This window comes from Camelina sativa, chromosome 17 (assembly GCF_030686135.1).
Source record: "Camelina sativa cultivar CO46 ecotype springtype chromosome 17, ASM3068613v1".
Taxonomy (NCBI): Eukaryota; Viridiplantae; Streptophyta; class Magnoliopsida; order Brassicales; family Brassicaceae; genus Camelina; species Camelina sativa.
This window is the reverse complement of record NC_141896.1, coordinates 19,571,163-19,590,217: the sequence shown is the minus strand read 5'-3', so window position 1 is coordinate 19,590,217 and position 19,055 is coordinate 19,571,163. Positions and strand designations below refer to the sequence as shown.

Genomic DNA, 19,055 nt, shown 5'->3' with positions numbered 1-19,055 from the left:
TTTTAAATAGCAAAATCATTATACATTATGCAACAATATACTTACACATGCTAATATGCATCAAGCTTGACATGTTTAATTATGCATTATTATTTTAATAGTTAAACCAATTCTCTTATGACAGAATATAAAATAGTTTAAATATATGACTTAACATACGATGTCTTCTGACCAAAAAAAAAAAAAACTTATAAACATGTTTGTTTTGAAATTATTCATTATGTTTCAAAGTAGTAGCCTTGAAAATCTGTGAACCCCATGTCGATCATCAATTCTTTGGGTCGGCTCCACTCGTCAAACAAAGCTGTGGGTCGGATCTAAGAAAATAAATAATAATAATTCACATGAGAATTTTTTGTCATGTAAGTGATACGTTGAAAAAAAAACAAACAAACACCAATTATCTTATTTGTAGATGATTCAACTAAATACCTGTTCAATTCTCAAACGAGCTACTCTTCTCTCGTTTTCAATGTTTTTCTTTTTTTCTTGCCGATTCTGTTGAGCATCTACATTATAGTTATCTGATATATCCTGAAAAAGTATATCCGAACCATAAAATCAAATAAAAACTCACAATAAAAAATAACAAAGAAACATAACTAGATTTTTAGGTTTTTTACCTGAAACCTCTGTTGTTTTAAATTTTCTTGAACCTCTCCCCTCTGCCTCTCGATTTTCTCCATACTTGGTTTCTGAAGATTGTCTTGAACTTTGGTGCAATTCATTCGAAAATCCTACCATATTTGTTTTGAAAGAAAAGCAACGAGCTAAGTTAAAATGACTTAGGATCATAAGTAATTGAGATTAGAAGGATAAATTAAGAACATCACAATCAAGTGTCATCCATTTTCTATACCCTTTCACACTTGAAATATCCCAACTCATGGCGTCTTGGTGATCTACCTCCAAACCTTTCTCTTGATTCATTGGCTCTCCGAACCGGACTTCTAGACTGAGAATCAAAATTAAAAGAAAACGTTAAAATCAAACAAATAAAATTTAACTATGTAAGAACTTAGTATCTTTACCCTTTTCCGCATCTTAACATCTTTATGTCTCTGTTGTAGCTGAATCCCTTGCGCGTCTTTGTTAGAGCCTTGGTGATCACGAAACTGACCCAATTCGTTAATTCCAAATCCAAAATCTTCTTTCTTCTGGTTTTGTTTCCTTACCCTATTCTCTTGCCAGTATGTTGACTTTGTTTTGTACCTCCTCTCTGAATCATTAGGTTTCAAACTCAGAGTTCTACCCTAAGAATCAAATTTAAACAAAACGTTAAAATAAAACTAATATGGTCATGGCTTCTCGCCTTGAAAAATTATTTTAGTCTATATCTCACATTTCATGAAATCGTTGCTAAGAATAATTTAGTATTCGTGATTAATCTACCTGTTCTCCAACATCCATTTCCTTTGGGTGATAGAATAGACAATCTGAACCTTTCCGACAAGCTCCTCTCTTAAAAAACTACGACCAAAATGCATATTGAAAAAGAAGTTGTTTGGAAAAACATCATTTAAAAAAATTAAAATAACAATGGTGAATATTTCAAATCAAGCAAAGACAAAACTAGAAAAAACAATATATTATGCTGTTTGACGTAAATAAGTTACCAAAACTAGAATAAGTAGTACTTTTGCTAAATAGACGCTATGCTTAAGTCGAATGCTGTTGGGATACAATCCAAGTCCCACATTGGAAGTTTAGAGGTACTATCATTAATATATAAAGGATTAAAGCCAATCCACTAATTCTCAATTGGTTTTTAGTTGGAAGCCCAAGATAAGCTTAAATTTAACAAATGCATCAAGGCAGAACAAAATCACCATCTTATAATGTAGTCATACCACAACAACCAATCAAACTAACCAGATTTGAAATGATAGCAGAATTCAAAAAAGTGTACCTTACAATCCGGCTTCTGACCAATCATTTTCGAAAGCTCCTGTTTGTAGTAAAGGATTACAATTAAGAAGATGTAGAAAAGCTATAAGAGACGATGATAATTGCAATTTATAATACTCAACAAAATTAATAGATAATTTTCTTTCTTACATGTAGAGGAGGATGATTGAAACGACACTCGCTTCCATAACCACACAGACGATGTGTTTGATAAAACGCACAAACTTTTTCACCTGGACGAATTGGATACGCAATTGATAACACATGTTCATATATCTCATGACTTCTTTCATCAAGCATCATTTTGGATTCCCTTTCTCTCCAATCCACAGTTCTAGCCTGAGGGTATCAAAATCCAAAAGAAAATGTAAGCAAACAAAGCCTTATTACGTGAGACCTTAGTTTTTAAACCATTTGCCATAGTATCCACTCTGTTTCATGGCTTCTCCTTTGCATCTCAACATCACTTACTCTTTTCTTCGGATTATCTCTCGTGTATGACTCTGCATCTGAATATTCAGCACCAGGGATCTGACCCTCTTCGCTTACTCTAAAACCCGAGTCTTCATTCTCCTGAAAATTATCGTATTGAGACCCTTGTGTCATCATAATAAGACAGAGTATATAAGTTTATGGTTCAGGTTCTTTACCATTTTCTTTGGATTTGTTTCATGTCTCCTACCATTTATCTCATCAGATCTACTTCCAAATTCATTTGGTCTCGATTTCGAAGGTTGTCCCTGATAATCAAAAATAAATGAAATGTTAGCCTTATTTCTCAACTCATTCTTATGGCGTCATGGACTTCTCTTTTTTTTTTTTTTCTTTTTTTTTTCAACAACAAACAAAAAACTAAATTGACTCAGACGAGCCAATATGAAGGGACATTGATTACATTCATCAAGCGTGTTTCAGCACGTACACGCCGCACCAAGTTGTCATGGACTTCTCTTATGATTATAAAAACCAATTTAAGTAAAACCATAACATCAAATCAAATGAGCAAACAAGTTAGAGGAAATATGGATCAGCAGAGTATTATACCTTTGTTTCTTTCATGGATCTCTTAACTCTGTTATCGGAGAGTATACTGCTTTTGTCGTCTCTTCAGCTTATTTCTCTAGAAATAAAACCAAAGAATGGTTTACTCTATAAACTTAGTCCACAAAGATATATGGTATTCAACACCTTAAATTATAAAAAGGTTTCCTTAAAAATTTAAGTATCTCATTTACAATCATTAGGATGTGTCCCATAATACAAGTATATGCATATTTAATGACATTTGAACATTTTGATGTGTGGCTTTGCTTAGCAGACTTAACGTTATGTCCAATTTAGTTTGGTTGACGGAGTTAATGTCTAAAAAATTATAGTCAATGATGTTCGAAATGACATCTATTAAAGTATATGGTTGAAGTTTTTAACTTAAAAGTTTATGTTTTAAATGACATTTTTCTAAATTAAATCTTTTATCCAAACAACGTCGTTTTGTCAATAATGAATAACATTTAACACTCAAATAACACAATGTTCAGTATTGGATTTTAAGTTATGTATTTTTTTGTTTGGTCAATCAAACTTAATGTTTAAAAATTTAAGTAAACAAAAATTTATACGAAAATTGATGTTTTAAATGCCTAAACCAAAATCCATAGTTTAAATGTCATAAATTTAAAAGTTTAAAATTTTAAGATGAAAATGACATTTTTCTTCTTTGCAATTTTGCACCACATGATTTCATGTGTTATTTTTAGGCGGGAAAATGTTTACGGGTACTAAGGATTTTTTTTCCTTTTTCTTTCGACAGCTATTCTGTTACGGTTATTAAAAAAATATAACCACCAATAGCTGAGTTCCAAAAATACCTAAAACAATTTCTAGTATAGTGATAAGTGATAACGTAAAGAATTCAATTTCGAAGTTGCTTTTTTTACGAAATCGTGTACAGGAGTAAAACTAATTTTTTACAGTAAAAAGTGAGAAAACGCTGATCACATCAAATCCTAATTGTGCCTCTTTTTACAGTAAAATAGATCAGAAGCAGCTAGAAGTCATATTCTCATATGACTTTCCATTTGAAGTCTTCTCTTTTCCACCCCGGCGAAGCTGTGACAAGTAAAACTGTGAATCTCATACAGTATATCGATGTTTAGCATCACGACCAAGAGTTTTTGCATCCTCCTGAAAATTATTTTGGACAAGTCACAATAATGCAGTTTAAATGGACACAAAGATGTTGCAGAAATAACAAAGAGGTCATAAATACATGAAGTATGAATCCAATTGTCTCATCGTAACCAAGAAGTTCCTTCCACTGCTTCCCAATGCTTAGCTGCAACAACACCGCCAACAAGATATCAGTCCGATAAGAAAAGCCTCATATTAACAGAACCTAGATCATGGCGCTTTGTTAACTGAAACAACAAAACCCAATCGCCACAAAATTAAGCCAACAAATGTGTTTTATATGAACAAAACAAGGATCAGATTCTCTTATCCTGTAGTCTCCCTATTACTTTTTGTTTAAAAGACCTCAGGAAACTCGCTAACTACATGTTGTGTTTCCACAGACTTACCTGAGCCTCCTCATTTACAGCGTTCTTTGTCCACAGAGAGATCTTGTCCCCTCTCATCCTGAAGTTCAAAACTGCCCCACAAATCTCATCTCCTTGATCAAATTGCTCACCAACCAACGCAAGTAACTAAAACAAGGAGACAAAAAAACATCACAATATGCATCAAACAAACAGCATGACCAAGGGAAAAAACTACAATGAACTTCCGAAAGTTACAAATACCGTGCTAAGCCAATTAGATTCTAGTGTAGCTTTAGGAAACATCATAGTCCACTTCCCTCCATTAGCACAGATAGGATCTTCCCATTTTGGTTCAATCTTATGTTTGAAGCAGTAGAGATCTGCCCCAGGAACCCACTTGGTTGGAGAATGGATGTTATTGTAAAGACTGCATCAAGTAATCAAGAACAGCCCTTTAAACTTATGCCTTCATCACATATAAGGAACCTAAAACGCAGAAAAAGAACTCGGTACAAAAACCAAACTTAGCTTCTTAGATGGTAACAGTTACGAGCAGATGATTAATATTTCTAATGTATACAGTGTACTCCTAAGTAAAGACTAGGAAACTTGAAAAAACTCCAAGAAGCAACGGTTTTATATATGTAAATCTAACATCAAAGCACAAATGCATCTCTAACCATTAGAACACGGAGCTCAGCTATCGAATCCCTCAATTTCTACTGGTTCTGACTTAGACAATCTCAAATTCACTCCAGCTTAGATTTGTTCTCAGTGAAACCAAAGATAATAGCAGCAAGACAAGAAAGAAAAGGGAACATTCAAATTCAGCATCAATCTCACCTCCAGAACTCTTCGATAGAAGAGAATGTATACAAAGATCTCAAAGAGCTTCCCCATGTGACTTGATTCGATTTCGACGAAGGTGCATCGAACCAAAATGCCCAAGAATTCTGGATCAAGTGCGATTTCTGGATTACGGTGGTTGATTTCTTCGACGCGTAGTCGTTCCCACCGGAAAGAATCGATTTCTCCTTCGGCGGACCTTCCTCGTCGGCGGAAGAGATAACCTTAATCGCCGGAACATGCTTCTCTTTAAGGATAGGGTTCGTCGGGGTGTTAGGATCGATGTTCTCTGCAGCCATCATCGTCGATACTGAAGAATCTTCAACCACTACCATTTTTTCTCTCGGCTCGCTCGCTCGCTGAATCAGTTAGTTACTTTGCCGTTTGTTTCGCTCCGTCGAGTCTGTTCACAGTTACAGACGGAGATGAGAGAGAGAGAGACAGAGAGAGGTCTTTAATATAAAGCCCAGCTCCAGTATTGTTTCTACTATTAAAAATGTGGCCCACTAAAGGCCCATTTTCAAATGCGCGGGGATTTTCATATTTTTTCATTATCTAAAGTATGCATGTGCAGTTTGAATATGGCCGATTTAATAAAAAGCCATGGTTTAGTTGTATCTTTGATGAACAATTTTCTTTTTGTTTTCTCGATTTTTAGATTTAATATATATCTAATGTAATGGTTAATCATATCACAAAATAAACTTGATGTAGAAAGTCAAATCAGCCCAAATAATGTGATGGGGTTATATACTGATTATAATTCTTGGTATTTAAAACCTAAATTGCTGGAAGAGTAAAAAAAGAATTGTACTGTATATACAAAACATGTTAGGGGAAGGGAATTAAGGCTCTTTCTTCACAATCTCTTCAAGAGATTTCTTATATTGTTCGATCAATTCCCTGACACAAAGATTTAAGAATACAATTATATATAAGTAAGTGCAAAACCAATCAATGTGATCAAATAAAAAGATGACATAATTTTAAACAACTTACTTTCTTTGTTGAAGCAATTGTTCAGTTTCTTCTAGTTTTCCCTTTTGGTCATCAACATACTTGTGAAAATAAGAAAATTCTCGTTAGCAAAAACCAGAACAACTTTGTTCTGATCTAAATGCAATGTGGAAAATTTTCTTTCATAATAATGAATAATAATGATTACCTCATTAGTGTTAGATCCTAGGGATCTTGAAATCGAATTCAAGATCTGTTGACACTTGTTGAAATGGTTATTCACTTCAGTCATCTGCAAGGCAATTCCACTTTAGACAATTCAACATCCAAGAAAGAAACCGTAGAGATCCAAACAGCTTTTGGATTTTTGTTTTTGCGTGTGTAGATAAACAAAGAAAAACAAACCAAGGCATCAGAATTCTGATCTCGTGTTCCAGCTTCAATCGCATCTGCTAATGTTCCCACCGACTGTGAATACAAGATATTAAATACTAAACCCCAAGAAGAAGAAATTGATTCATCTACTTTTGTTTTTTGTTTTTTATTACCGGATAGAGATTAAAATGAGAAGCTAACAACTCTTGTCGCTGTGGAGTCTTCACAGATGGTTGTTGTTGCTGCGGTGTATGGTGCTGCATCCCTGATTGTGGAGTCTCCATCACTGATTGTTGTTGCTGTTGTTGTTGATGATGAAACTGTAAAGTCGAGCACACGATGGTTGAGGTCGATGTATATATATATATATATTAGAGATAAATATGAAGAAATTTTATAAGCCTAAAGAGATTATATTAGACTCCCTATATTTACGGGATATTAGCATATCCTCAAGAGATTTAATTCTGCACACTCATTATATAACTTATAAGTTAATCGAAATAATAAGAGTTCACAGTAAGGAACCTGCAGATTGTGTTGAGCCTCTGTTTCATTTTTGCTTTGTTGCTGCAGATTGTGTTGAGCTCTCTCTGCCCCTTGGCTTTCAGTATTTCTCTGCATCTGTTCCTGCGGATTCTCTTGCTGTCGGATTTCCTACAAATACAAATCATGGACTCTAAATGATCAATGAACAAAATAACAACAAAGTTATGTATGTATATTATATTTTATACCCTTTCCTCTATATCTTCAAATCTTCCTCTTGAATCAGGCTCTGCGGAATCCGGAATAGTTTTTGCCTGAGAATGAATTTGTCATATAAGTAAAACAGAAAACGGTTATACAAATCACATTAAATTTCATGTTACCCTCTTCTTTGGCCTGGATCCTGATTCTGTTTCGTAACTCCTATGAGCTCTTCTAGGCTGAGAATCCAAACGTTCAAATCAAAACCAATATGGATGGACATGGACCATGGATGGGGAAGAGACATTTGATGGAAACTATCTATACCTCCTGATACCTAGGTTCTGCACCATCCCTGTTGTCCTTTATGTGTTGATATACACAAATTGAGCCGAACTTACATTCCCTTCTCATAAAATACTAGACATATAAAAGAAGAAGTTGTTGGAACTAAACAAGTCTTTGTTTTAAAATCAGAAAAGACTAAACCAGGCAAGAGATTCTTATTTAGCTCTTAAATGAAGTTTACAAAACTTTAATAAGTTGTGTTACTTTTTACTAGATGATCAGGTTTGTATGAGATTATCCAACCTGACAAATCTTCACACCATTCCTCTTCGGAAACTCCTATTAACATGTTTGAAAGCGGGCGGGGTAAGCAGAGAGAGAGAGAGACAAATTTTGCAACTTTGAGACTCAGCCAAACATAGGTAACTTCTCTCACCTTTGGAAGATGAGGAGGATGATTGAACCAGCAACGACTTCGAAAGCGGCACAGACCATTTTCGAGGTAAAACTGACAGTCTTTTTTTCTGGGACGAACTGGATACGCTCTCAGATCCCTCTCTAAAGATCAAGCAACATTAACATCCAAACTTGGATCACAAGAAACCAAACCGGATCGGATCATATCATGAATGTATCTCTTCAAGATTAAAGATAATACCGCTGGTTTTATCAGACGATGATGACCTCGAACCGAGCCTCTCACTACTAGCTCCACGTCTCTGTTCCTGAGAAATTCGTTATCGACTCTTGTGTTTATTTCTTTTCTTCAAAAACAATCCACAGTAAAAAGTTCTTGTTCAGTTATCTTTTACCCTATTTTTCACATCACGCCTCAAATCCGAAGCTCGTCCCTGTGAAAAAATCGCATCGTAAGCTGAGATCAACAGTGGAAGTTCTTGGTTCAGTTTCTTTACCTTAGTCTCTTTAACTGATCTCGACTCTGTATCATCGCTTCTTCCTCTAGCTTCTCGCGGATTCTCTCGAGCCTCTGCCATTTAAGTTGAGATTAAGTTGTACTCGTATCACTTTCTTGAATAATAGCCTAAAAGCTTCTATTACTCCGTTTCGTTTCTTTTGTTTCTCTATTATACCTCAAAGAATGGTTTTGCTTCTTTAGTTTTCAGCGGGAAACTGTTACGCCGTATCTTCTTAGTTTTTTTTTTTTTTTTTTTTTTTTTATTTATTTTTTATTTTTTATCTTCAATATTATTTAATTACTAGGAGTCAGACTCTCCGCGATGTCGCGGAGAAAATATTTTAGAAAAAGTAAATAAAATTTAAAATTATACATTATGAAATCATTTGAATGTAATAGAATAATTTGAATACACAAAGATTAAATATAAACTGTTACTAAAAACACAACCATCAAAATGAAAACTTATAACAAAAAATATTATATAGAATAGATGCAACATTGCCAAAAATATTGTTTAAAGTATTATAAATATAAAATATTTTATGAAGAATTATGGTAAAGCTACAATTAAAAAAATCATTATGACAAAGTGATTCTAACTGAGAATATTGAACTAATGGTTGTAATGAGTAAATGTAATCTTCTATTAAATAATTGTAATTAAAAACAAAATAATATAAATTTTAAATATTAAGATAGTTTTTAACGAAAAGTTAAGATAAATAGACGCAACTATAAATTCTATATTAAGTTTTATTAAATTTCTCTATTGCTATAATTATTTCTAAAATTTTAGTTAGATTATAGAATAACGTTGAATATTAGATATTAATAGTCAAATTATTTAGATTCAACATAAAACAGAAAATTTATTTCAATGAACAATGATTTGATAGTTATTGATGAATATATAGAAAGTTCAAAAGACATGACTATTTAAATATTCACACCTATTAGAACGAAAAGTTGTGATGAAAAAATTTGAATACAATATAGTGAAAAGACACAACTCTACAATGACTTGATACAACTGTTTGAGTTTAAAAAACCAAATAAAAACAAGTTTCTTACAAAAAAATATTAAGCAAAGTCGCAATGTTGTTTGTATTTATTCAGATTGTTATTATTATTTTTAAATATTAAACTATTTTTTAAATTAAAAGTTACAATAAATAGACACAACTGTAAATTCTATATTAAGTTGTATTAAATTTCTCTATTGCTATAAATGAAATATAAAGAGAGTTCAAAAGACATGACTATTTAAATAGACACACCTATTAGAACAAAAATTTTGTGATGAAAAGATATAAATGAAATATAGTGAAAAGACACAACTCTACAATGAACAGATACAACCGTTTGAATTAAAAAAAAAATTACGAAAATGTACTACGAAAAATCACAACTGTTGTGTCTGCACTTGATTTCACCTAATAATCCATATAAACTGCTTTTAAATAGAAGACATCTTTATTACTATATTGAAAAGTCAAATTCAAAAACTCACTATATAATCCATCTAACTGTTGAAAAAAAAATCTAGGTATTTTCATTAAATTTATATATATAAGATTAAGTAAAATTTGTAAATTAGATTCATCATTCCAAAAATCTTTGATTAAATCAAGAATTGGAAAAAATTACTTAGTTATAAAAAGAATGAATGCTAGAGAATAATTTAGAAAGCTGTAAAAACTGTTGAGATTGAAATTTTATATTATTTTATGTTATGGCAAAAAAATGAAAACAGTTCCAACAGACAAATATATATAGATTTCAAAAGATAAGAATGTTCCAATCAACACAATTTTACAGTGAACAGTTGTAACTTTTCATAAATAACCGTTTTAATGATCCATCACGACTTTTCAGAAAATATCTAGAAGGTACGATTGAAAAAACACAACTGTTGGTCGCATTTATTCGGATTGTTTTAAAATTAACTAAAATTTGTAAATTAGATTCATCATTCCAAAAATCTTTTATTAAATCAAGAATTGGAAAATTTTCTTTACTTATAAAAGAATGAATGCTAGAGAATAATTTAGAAAGCTGTAAAAACTGTTCAGATTGAAATTTTATATTATTTTGTGTCATGGTAAAAAAATGAAAACAGTTAAAGCAGACATATATATAGATTTTAAAAGATACGAATGTTCCAATCAACACAAGTTTACAGTGAACAGTTGTAACTTTTCATAAATAACCGTTTTAATGATCCATCACGACTTTTCAAAAAATATCCGTACGATTGAAAAAACACAACTGTTGGTCGCATTTATTCGAATTTTTATTATTATATAGATTTCTTTCGTCTAATTTTACGTTTGTTTACTACTATTATAGTTTTGCAAAATTAAAAACAACGAAAGCATAACCTAATTCTTCTCAAACACTGCCTCTCTAATGCTATCTCCCTGTCTCTGTTCCTGCACTTGAGCCGCTCTCCATTGCATGATTCCCCTCACTATTGGATCGGTTAGATGACTAATATTATCTTTCACTTCTCCTCTTGATATCTGCTTCTGAAGGTTGTTGTAGAGCCTCTGGCCTATTTTTTAAAAGTTATGGTTAATTGTATCTTTGATGATAAGCAACTTCTTTTTGTTTCTCGATTTTTAGGTTTAATACTTTAATATATCTAATATAATGGTTTACCATATTGCAGAAATCCCAATCAACCAGATTAAAATGTAATGGTTTACTGATTACAGTTCTTGGTATATAGCACCAAAATTGCTGATAGAGTAAAAAATAATAATGTATATTCCAAACATCTTAGGAGATAAATATAAATGGGAGTATGAAACTAAGGTTCTTTCTTTAAAATCTCTTCAGCATATTTCTTATATTCCTCAATCAATGCCCTGACACAAAGATCTAAGAAGATAATTATAGTTAAGGAGCAAAACCAATCAATCAGATCAGATTAAAAGATGATAAACAATGTTTTAAAAAAATTGCATCACTTACGCTTCTTTGTTGAAGCAATTGTTCACTTTCTTCTAGTTTTCCCTTTTGACCATCACCATACTTGTGATATAAGAAATTCGTTAGCAAAAAACAAGACAAACTTTGTTCTGATCCAAATGTTATGTCAAAACTTTTTTTTATATATAATTAATGATTTACCTCATCATTGTTAGAATCCTAGGGATCTTGAAATCGAATTCAAGAGCTGTTGACACTTGTCGAAATGACTATCCACTTCAGTCACCTTCAATCCAATTCTACTTAAAACAATTCAACATCCAAGAAACCCTAGAAATCCAAATAGCGACTTTGATATTTAAAAAACGAGAAAAAAGAAAAATAAACCAGGGCATCAGAATTATGATCTCGTGTTCCAGTTTCAGTCGCTTCTGATAATTTTTCCACCGACTGCAAATACAAGAAACTAATAATATAATCCAAGAAAAAAGAAATTTTATTCATATACTTTTTTTTCTTACATGATATAAATTAAAATGAGAAGCTAACGACTCTTGTTGTTGTGGAGTCTGCACATATTGTTGTTGATCCGGTGTATGGTGCATCATTGATTGTGGCGTCTCCATCTCTTATTGTTGTTGCTGCAAAGTCAAACACGATCGTTGAGGTCGACGTATATATATAAAAACAAGTGAACCTCTCTTCTTGTGGCGACATATATATATATATATATATATATATGACTATTACAGATAAAGATGAAGCTTATAATTAGTGTATAAAGAAGATGTAGAAGTTTTCTATATTTATGAGATATTGATATATCCTAAAGAGATAGTATAATTTTATATACACATAATAAGTTACTCGAAATAACTAATCAAATCAGAGTTGAGAGTGAAGAGTTAGTTATCTCAACTATGAATCATCCACTAGCTAGTTTAGTTACTGTGACACTCGTCCAAAATTTTAATACCACGCCGGATTTTTTGAAAATAACTATTCATTAAATGCTTAATAGTGATGTTTTAAAAACAATCATCGATCGTAAATAGTAAAAAATAGTGACATTAAACCCTATTTAAAAGTTTTAACTTAGAAAAGAACTCTTTTATTGAAACCCTAAACCTTTATAAGAGGAGAGCCCTTCCTATAATACATTTGTGAACATTTCCTTGCACTTCAATCCTAATCCTCACGTACCATCACTTTTCAAAGGCGTGAACAACACGTTACTTAGTGAGGGTAATTTTTTTTGTTCACAAGATCACAAGGCAACATAAATGCATCACATATAAACAATCTACTTAGTGAGGGTATATATATATAATCACAATGCAACAAACATGCATCACATATAATGATATAACCAAATAACCAATAGCCAAACAATATGCTTTCAAACAAGAGTTCAATTAACAGAAATGCCATAAACAGTGAATTTTTTTAGTTAAACTGCCACTTTGTTCGCTTCTTTCCCACATTGCCACAACCCTCACTTAAAAAGACATAATTATCCCTCGATGAACACTATGCTGCTAAAAGACAAGATGTGGATGATCGACAATATGCCAATGATGGACAAGATGCAGATGATAGATAATATGCAAATAATAGACAAGATACAGATGATAGACAAGATGCGAATGACAAACAAAATGCGGATGATAGACAAGATAATATGGAGAAGGATACCAGCGAGAAATTCATTCCTCCACATCATCTTTTGGCCCACCCTCATCCACATCACCCTCTTTTGGTCCACCATCCTCGACATCTTCTTTTGGTCCACCATCCTCCATGTTATCACCTTTTCCATCATCCACATAGTCTTTTGGTCCATCATCCTCCACATATTCTTTTGGTTAATCATCCTCAACATCTTCTTTTGGTCCACCATTCTTTTGGCCCACCATCCTACATGTTATCACCTTGTCCATCATCCTCCACATCATCTTCTTCTTCATCGTCTTCTCATCCTTCTCCCTATCATCTTGTCCATCATTCTCTTTATCATCTGCTTCTTGTCCAATATCCGCATATTTTCCATCATATATGTCTAGTCCACCATTTTATACATCATCCGTACATTTCCCCCCAAAACCATGAAAAAGACATAAAATTTCCGCTTATTTGCTTCATTATTATCATGAGGACAAAACCATCTTTTGACACTATGCCATTAAGTTGTTTTGTAGCATTTTCTTTAAGTTTTTGAAAATATGGCATTGGTGAAAAGTTTTTTAGAAAATGTGGCACTTTTGGCAAAAATTCATTCAAACAAAACTATCAAGCAAATAACATCAAACAACAATCAAGAGTCAAGACACAACTGAAAATAAAAACTTTACTAATGTCAGCCACCTCCATTGGTGGATGTGTGGAGAGGATGAGTGTAGTAAAAACAATAGTTTAATAGTTTAGACACCCATTTATTTGTAGTGGCGTCTTCTTAAGACACTCTATAAAACTAATAATAAATTAATATAAGACACCCATAACAATAGAGATGTTCTTACATGTTACTCATCAGCTTTTCAGGAAGCGCATCATATCCATGATATTCTTGCAGGTTATTCCTCTAACTGCTCAACTCTTCACTCTTTTATCTCAATCTATATCCACACATATCCTCAACTATATCTACCTATCAAATCTCCACTTTCTAACAACCTAGCATCACTTTTTGGTTCTCACATAATCATCACATAGTCTCATATTATGCAAAACATAGTCTCAAAAACCAGATATCATTTAGCTATACTACATCTACACCATACCATAGAAACCAAGAAAAACTATAGATATACAAGTAACATCCTCACTTTAGCGATAACAAAAAGAGATCCTCGACAACTCCTTACGCTTCCTCTCTCTCTCTCTCTTTCTCTCTCTGTCTCCTTGATGATTCTCTCTCTTTCTCTCTCTGTCTCCTCGATGATTCTCTCTTCTTCTCTCGATCGGCTCTTTGGGAGTTGTAGATCTTTCTTCTAGAGACTTTCACTTATATAGGAGAAAAGATTAATTAGGGTTTCTAAAAAAATATCTAATTTACCCTTATTTTAATTAATCATAATTAGAACTTGGGCCATATTAAATGGGCTTGAGTTTGAGATGTTAAAGTTATCTTGTTCGGATTAATCTTAATTAAAATTTTGGCCATATGAAATGGGCTTGAGTATGAGATGTTACTGTTACCCTCTTCTTTATTTTGAATCATGTGTATCCTATCTCATATTTCCTATGAGTTTTCCATTTGGATTTACTTGCTCACTAATCCATGGTTAGGACATCCTCGTTGGTCATTCCATGAAGGTGTTTTCAAATATAAAAATAATAAAAAAAGAAATAAATATGTCTATACATATGAATAGGTGAGATTAATGTCTCTAAAAAAACACTTTCAATCTTTAAAATGAAAATATTTTTTAATTTAGTATTAATTTATTTTTAAAACACCCACAAGAGTATAAACAATAAAAAGATCTTATAACTTAAATCATGAAAATAGCTTCTCACATATTGGAGAAGAGACATTTGATGAAAGTACATGATAGTGGCGACTTAGCACATGTGCTCAGGATGCTAGAATACATGGTGCTAGTCTAGCACCTCTAGGTAATGTGACCATGCATGTCTTTTTTTTTTATCTTTCTTTTCTAAATCTTAATATATAACGGTTAAACAGAGCTGAGAACAGCTTGAACTAAAAAGAGTACAGAACTTACCTAAGAAACAAACAAGATTAGGGTTGGAAAACCTCAACCAAGTGTACAAATAGGAAACAGCAGGAGGAACTGAGCTCTTGACAGAGGATCTAACTTACTACGAAGAGTATTGTTTATATCCAAAATGATAGGTGAGGGAGGGTGAAACACCTGAGCATGCAACCTACAATTCTGCTCTTTCCAAATAGAGTAAATGGAGGGGCTTGGAACGATAGCTTGATAATTAAAGCGATATTTTTGTTTTTGATGTGTTGAATTACTCAAACCTAGCCGAACATACAATATATCCCCTCAGAAAATGTTGCAGCGTATCACATTTAAAAGAAGTTGAACATAAATAAAGTGCTTTCGATTTAAATAAAGAGAAAATAAACAAGCTCTTAATTATAATCTCGCATAATTTTCTCCACAATGCCAAAAATTCCTTTTTCAAATCAAAGGATGGTTCGCTAATTCAACTTTCAGCGGCAAAATGGTTGTAGTGTTTTTTCTTCTAAATTCGTTTAAAGCTTTTATGTATACTTCTTAAATGATGTATTTTTTGAATTTTCAGACATATATATATATATATATATCTAGTAAAGAAAAAAAATAATTTTAGTTATAAATACATCATTTTAGTATGAAACATTTTTTCTATAATTCTAGTTAATTACCAATAATAATTCAATATTTTCAATAAATATATCTTCAAGTTTACAATTTTTTTGTTATTATTTATTAATAAACACATAAAATACTAAAAAAATATTATTTCTTCGTAACAAAAGAAAAATCTAGAAATTGATTCGTTTAGGAACAGAGGGAGAGTATTTGGTTCATTTGGATTTAACAGTTATTTAAAAAAAATGTTTTGCACAAAAGTTTCATCTTTTTTTTTTTTGTCAATAAAAGATTAGCTCAAACGAGCCAATGCGATGGAAAATTGTTTACAAACAAAACATTATGCGGAGATGTGCGCGCATAGCGTGCCAAGAGATCCGCTTTTACATTTGCATTTCTAAAAATAAAAGATAAGGAAAAATATGAAAATTTCTCCTTGTCCAACTTGATATCGTCAAGGTATGTCGAGTACGCCGACCAATCATTTGACGAAGACACCATCTTCACCAAGTCTAAGCAGTCTGAGTAGAACGCCACGTCACGATAGTCATCCCCGATCATGCAGCGCATAGCCAAAATGAAAGCTTCAACTTTGGCATGTAAGGGGGAAATGCTCCGTCGAAAATTAGTAGCTCCCATGTTCGGTGCCGGATTCTGATACTGAGTACAAAACCATCCTGCACCGGCAAAAAGATCGCCAGCCTTCCAAGATCCATCAACGAAGCAACGGTAGCCTGTAAAGAAAGTGGGAAGCGAAACTGCAGCCCCCTCATCCGAGATTCGGGAACATTTGGGGGAAAAGTGGAGTCCTCATCTTCAGCCTCCTCCTGAGCCGTCTGCCATGTCAACGCCTCGCCTTCTGCTACCCGAATAATCTCCTCTGGCCGCTCAGCGACATTCTCAAAAACAAGTGCATTTTGTGCTTTCCATATATACCACAAAATCCACAGGAAGGCCGAAGCGCGGGAGCCCGGGCTTTTAGGGTCCAAAAAATAATCCTCATTGGCATACACAGACTCCATCGGAAAGGAGTGTGGTCCTACCGGTACCTGAGACAACGCCCATACCTGACGTGCTGGTGGACAAAGAAAGAGAGCATGATTGACTGATCCTCATCAGCACCGCAACAGACACAACCCAAATCACATGTAATACCACGCTTTCGCAAATTTGTCGAAACGGAAATGCAACCTAACAGTATCTGCCACATAAAATGTTGAATTTTAGGGGGACAATGAACAGTCCAAACACTGGCAAGGAGATGGGTAATCTCCGGCCCACCCCCCAGGGCCTGAAAAAGCCCGGGAATCGCCATACGTGCCGTATGGTAACCAGATTTAACCGTATACCTCCCATTCTTCGTAAAATGCCAACCAAGAGTGTCTTCCTTCGGAGAACTCCCTAAAGGTAAAGCCCCTATCAAAGCAACATCGACATGATCAAAATGCTCAGCAAGCAAATCCATCCGCCACAAATTGGTTTGACGATCAATTAAGTGAGAAATTTTTAGAGAAGGGTCCTTAAACGAACCCTTGCTTAAAGCTGGTCTCGGGAATTGAGCTGGTATCCATGGATCAGTCCATACAGATATGGACTCCCCAGTCCCCACTCTTTTAATAAGTCTTTTGTTTACCAGAGAGAGAGCTGAAACAATACTCCTCCACCCATAAGAGGGAGAGTATGAACGAATATGTTCCATGGGATTCGATTTCCTATAATACCTACTTTCAAAAACCCTGGCGAACAATGAATCAGGGGCGTCAATAAGCCGCCATAATTGTTTTGCCAACAAAGCCGAGTTAAAATCATCAATATTCCGAAAACCCAATCCGCCCATCTGTTTACTACAACACAGCTCTCAAGCTAACCAATGCATACCTCCTTTCCGACCATTTGTACTCCACCAAAAATTTTCCACAATACTAGTAAGTTTGGATGTAAATGATTTTGGTAGACGAAAACAAGACATCAAAAACGTCGGGACAGCAGTGGAGATGGATTTAATCATCACCTCCTTTCCCCCCTTTGAGAGCAATTTCGATGACCAGCCAGTCGTACGGCCCTCTAGCCGTTTGGGAACAAAAGAGAAAACTTTTATTTTAGATCCACCTAAACTCTCAGGCAGACCTAGGTTTGAGCCCATACCCCCCAAGTTTGTTATGCCAAGGACCCCATGGATCTCCGTTTTTGTGTCCTCAGCAACCGTATGACCAAACTGAATAGAAGATTTTGCAAAATTAATTTGCTGAACCGAAACGGCCCCATATTTCCTTAGAATATCCAAAACTACCGCACATTGGGCTTTATCCACCTTACAAAAGAAAAGGCTATCATCCACAAATAAAAGGTGTGTTATTGGCGGACTCTGATTAGCCACCTCGATTCCTGTAATTAACTTATCCTCTTCCGCTTTCCGAATATTGGCAATCAACACTTCCGTACACAAAATAAACAGATAAGGAGATAAATGGTCTTCCTGTCGTAACCTTCGCTCCGGGACTATCAATCCATTAGGTTGACCATTCAGAAGAACTTTATACTCAACCAAACTTACACAAACTATAACCCACCCAATCCACCTTTCATCAAACCCCATTTTGCGGAATAACTTTTCAACAAAAACCCATTCCACCCGATCATAGGCCTTGCTCATATCCGTTTTGAGCGCCATAAACTTCCCTTTACATGACAGATTAGTCCATAAACCATGAAACATTTCCTGAGCAATCAGGGATGTTATCCGAAATCAGTTGGCCGGGAACAAAAGCCGATTGAGTTTCTGAGATAAGCCTTGGTAAGACCGTCTCAAGCCGTTGACACATGATCTTTGAAATAATTTTATACTCCACATTACACAAACTAATAGGACGCAGCTCGGTCATTCGGGTTGGCTTTGCCACCTTAGGAATAAGGCAAATGTGTGTTGTATTTAATCTCTTATCAAACACTCCATCGTCAAAAAAACCATTAACCAACGATAGAAGATCTCTTTTAACAACCACCATGCTTTCTGAAAAAACAGTGCTGTCATCCCATCCGGACCTGGAGCCTTATCTGGATGCATCATAAATAGAGCCGCACGTACCTCAGTTTCTGTGGCCGGGGCCGTTAACCGCGCATTTACCTCCTTTGTAATAACAGTGCTGACCTCACATAAGACCTCATCAAAATTTGTTGGATTAATTGTTGTAAACAGATCCACAAAATATGACACTGCTATATTACAAATATCAGCATCCTCCGTAAACCAAGTTTCATCTTTCTTTT

The 19,055-nt window shown here is 34.0% G+C and overlaps 3 protein-coding genes across 3 annotated transcripts; all 3 read right to left on the bottom strand.

Moving 5' to 3' along the window:
- On the bottom strand, positions 1-3,027 carry LOC104759506 (putative zinc finger CCCH domain-containing protein 10). Its single transcript, XM_087496598.1, has 11 exons — positions 2,953-3,027; positions 2,559-2,648; positions 2,380-2,481; positions 2,059-2,247; positions 1,910-1,948; positions 1,393-1,470; positions 1,032-1,253; positions 860-955; positions 624-737; positions 433-534; positions 1-317 (listed from the first exon to the last, which is right to left on the bottom strand). Exons 1-11 carry the CDS (start codon positions 2,965-2,967, stop codon positions 219-221), a joined length of 1,146 nt encoding a protein of 381 aa, XP_087352724.1. The 5' UTR covers positions 2,968-3,027; the 3' UTR covers positions 1-218.
- A 797-nt stretch (positions 3,028-3,824) lies between these two features.
- On the bottom strand, positions 3,825-5,726 carry LOC104757295 (eukaryotic translation initiation factor 4E-3). The gene is made up of 5 exons (XM_087497151.1): positions 5,292-5,726; positions 4,710-4,875; positions 4,488-4,613; positions 4,178-4,243; positions 3,825-4,092 (listed from the first exon to the last, which is right to left on the bottom strand). The coding sequence occupies exons 1-5, from the start codon at positions 5,627-5,629 to the stop codon at positions 4,042-4,044; spliced, it is 747 nt and encodes a 248-aa protein (XP_087353277.1). The 5' UTR covers positions 5,630-5,726; the 3' UTR covers positions 3,825-4,041.
- A 413-nt stretch (positions 5,727-6,139) lies between these two features.
- On the bottom strand, positions 6,140-12,143 carry LOC104757293 (mediator of RNA polymerase II transcription subunit 9-like). Its single transcript, XM_019238929.2, has 4 exons — positions 11,979-12,143; positions 11,845-11,907; positions 6,294-6,352; positions 6,140-6,197 (listed from the first exon to the last, which is right to left on the bottom strand). The coding sequence occupies exons 1-4, from the start codon at positions 12,081-12,083 to the stop codon at positions 6,140-6,142; spliced, it is 285 nt and encodes a 94-aa protein (XP_019094474.1). The 5' UTR covers positions 12,084-12,143.
- Between the last annotated feature and the right edge of the window lie 6,912 nt (positions 12,144-19,055).